The 2,323-nt window shown below is 40.1% G+C and overlaps 1 protein-coding gene across 1 annotated transcript; it reads right to left on the reverse strand.

The window, feature by feature from the left end:
- Nucleotides 1–225: 225 nt before the first annotated feature.
- LOC121051304 (secreted RxLR effector protein 161-like) lies at nt 226–720 on the reverse strand. The gene has a single exon (XM_040513525.1). The coding sequence runs from the start codon at nt 718–720 to the stop codon at nt 226–228; it is 495 nt and encodes a 164-aa protein (XP_040369459.1).
- Nucleotides 721–2,323: the final 1,603 nt, after the last annotated feature.

Below are 2,323 nucleotides of genomic sequence, written 5' to 3' on the forward strand. Positions count from 1 at the left end.
CTAAAATCAATAGTTCCATCTTTTGTCAAATCACGAAGAAAATGGTACCTCACATCAATATGTTTACTTCTTCCATGTAAGACAGGATTTCTTGATAGTTTGATAGGTGAGCTATTATCACAGTAGACAACAGTGGCTTCCTTCTAATGGCAGTATAACTGTTCAAGCATTCTTCTCAACCAAATAGCTTGACATGCACAAGATGCAGCAGCAATGTACTCAGCTTCAGTCGAGGATAGAGTAAACAACCTGCTGCTTCTTTGATGACCATGAAACGGTCCCTGTACCCATCACAAACACATGTCCAGATGTACTCCTTCTATCATCTATATCACCAGCATAGTCACTATCTGTAAACCCAATTAGACTTGACTGTTCTCCCTTCTTGTAGAAAATTCCCAGATCAATAGTGCCTTGCAAGTAAAGAAAGATTCTTTTTGCTGCTAGAAAATGCTCTTCTGTTGGATTCTCCATATACCGACTTACTAAACTGACCCCATGCTTTATATCAGGCCTGGTGGCAGTCAAATACATTAAGCTCCCCACAATTTTCTTGTACAAAGTGTTGTTTACCTTCTTTCCTCTAGAATTCTTCATCAACTTCAGCCCAGGTTCAGTTGGCGTGCCAACAGAGTTGCATTTCTCCATCTGAAACTTTTTCACAATCTCCTGTGCATATTTTTGTTGTGAGTCGATAAACACCCCTGCAGCAGATTGCATCACTTATATACCAAGAAAATAATGCATTAGTCCCAAATCTGTCATATCAAACTCTCTCATCATGGATTGTTTGAAATCATCAAACATAACTGCATCATTTCCTGTATAAATAAGATCATCAACGTATAGGCACACCACAAGAAATTTGCCTCCAACTCCAGCTTTAATAAAGAGAGTATGCTCATATGGACATTTTTGAAAGCCGGCACTGCAAAAATAGGCCTCTATATATACGACTGTACCAAGCTCTAGGTGCTTGTTTCAGTCCATACTGACCCTTTTTCAACCTGTAAACCTTATCCTCACTCCCATGTTGCACATAACTGTTGAATAAAAAAAAAAAAAATCGCATCTCCAATTTAATTTTATCCTAGCCATATATGAAGCACAAAGTTTCTACCATAAAGAGAAAGAAAAAACTTTGTTGCAATTAAAGGATGTGGTTGCTGCAATCAAAGGACGTGGCAATCAAGTTGGAGATTGATAAGGTTGGTTACAAAGTCAGTCAAAGAAACAGGAAGTGATAGACTTGCCAAAGTGAAGCTGGGTAAAAAAAAAAATTCAAAAAAGAAGAAGAAGATAAATTCAACATTCTGGTGCTTCCCGTGGAGAACTTGGAAAGAAACCTGAGGTATCAAACTTGGGCTTTGTTTTAAAATGCAAAACCAAGAGATAAAGGCGGTCAAACCTTTTCATTCAAATCCACTTCGTTGCAAGACGCCTACACATGCAGATTCATTTTTGAGTCAAAGACTATCATGATCAGGTGATCGATCTTATTCAAATTCAAATAAGAAAAGTGATCAAATTAGAAGCTATGTGATCCAAGCCTCATCCATTAGCTTACGAATAAAAATAAGGCTCTCTCTACCCAACGAAGGGGGAGGAGAAAGACTGGAGAGAAAAGGCTAGAGAGCAGAAGCAAAAAAAAGAGAGAGGCAAAAGATTTGCAACAAAGGGAAGCAAGGCCAGTAGCGGCGAGTCATTAGAGAGGGAAAGAGCAATTGAGAAACATAGCGAGTTTCAACCAGAGCCCAAACATTGCAGTGGAAGAAGACGAAGCTCCAAATAAATCACAGGTATATGACCCATTGATTAATTGTCACATGAAATCGCTAATCTTTTCTTTTATGGTACAGCCAAAAGAAAGAGGTGTTTCTCCGATGTTCTGCCCTCTTTAGCAATCATGTCTTCTGCCACTTTCGTCCTCATAAAACTCTGCCATCGATCGACGTGTTCCGGGCAAGACAAAAATTGACACCAAGTCTTCATTCTCTGCGCTGGTGTCTTCTGTACTCGCTTTTGATGCCTGTATGCGGTGCGTCTTGCTGCTCTTGCATATAGGTGGCAAAAACGAAGTGAGCTACAAACTCTCTGGCCATCGATCAAAGACTTCTAGGCAAGACAGAAGACGACATCAAGTCTTCATTCACAGCCATGGTGGTGTCTTCCTTACTTTGTTTTTCGATGCCTATATAGCAGTGCGTCCTGCTTATAGGTGGCGAAGCAAAGTGTGAGGCTAGAGGAGGAGCAAAGAGTCTTACTTCTAACTTTTGATGCCTATATGCGGTGCGTCTTGCATATAGGTGGCAAAAGCGAAGTG

This window comes from Rosa chinensis, chromosome 2 (genome assembly GCF_002994745.2).
Source record: "Rosa chinensis cultivar Old Blush chromosome 2, RchiOBHm-V2, whole genome shotgun sequence".
Lineage (NCBI taxonomy): Eukaryota > Viridiplantae > Streptophyta > Magnoliopsida > Rosales > Rosaceae > Rosa > Rosa chinensis.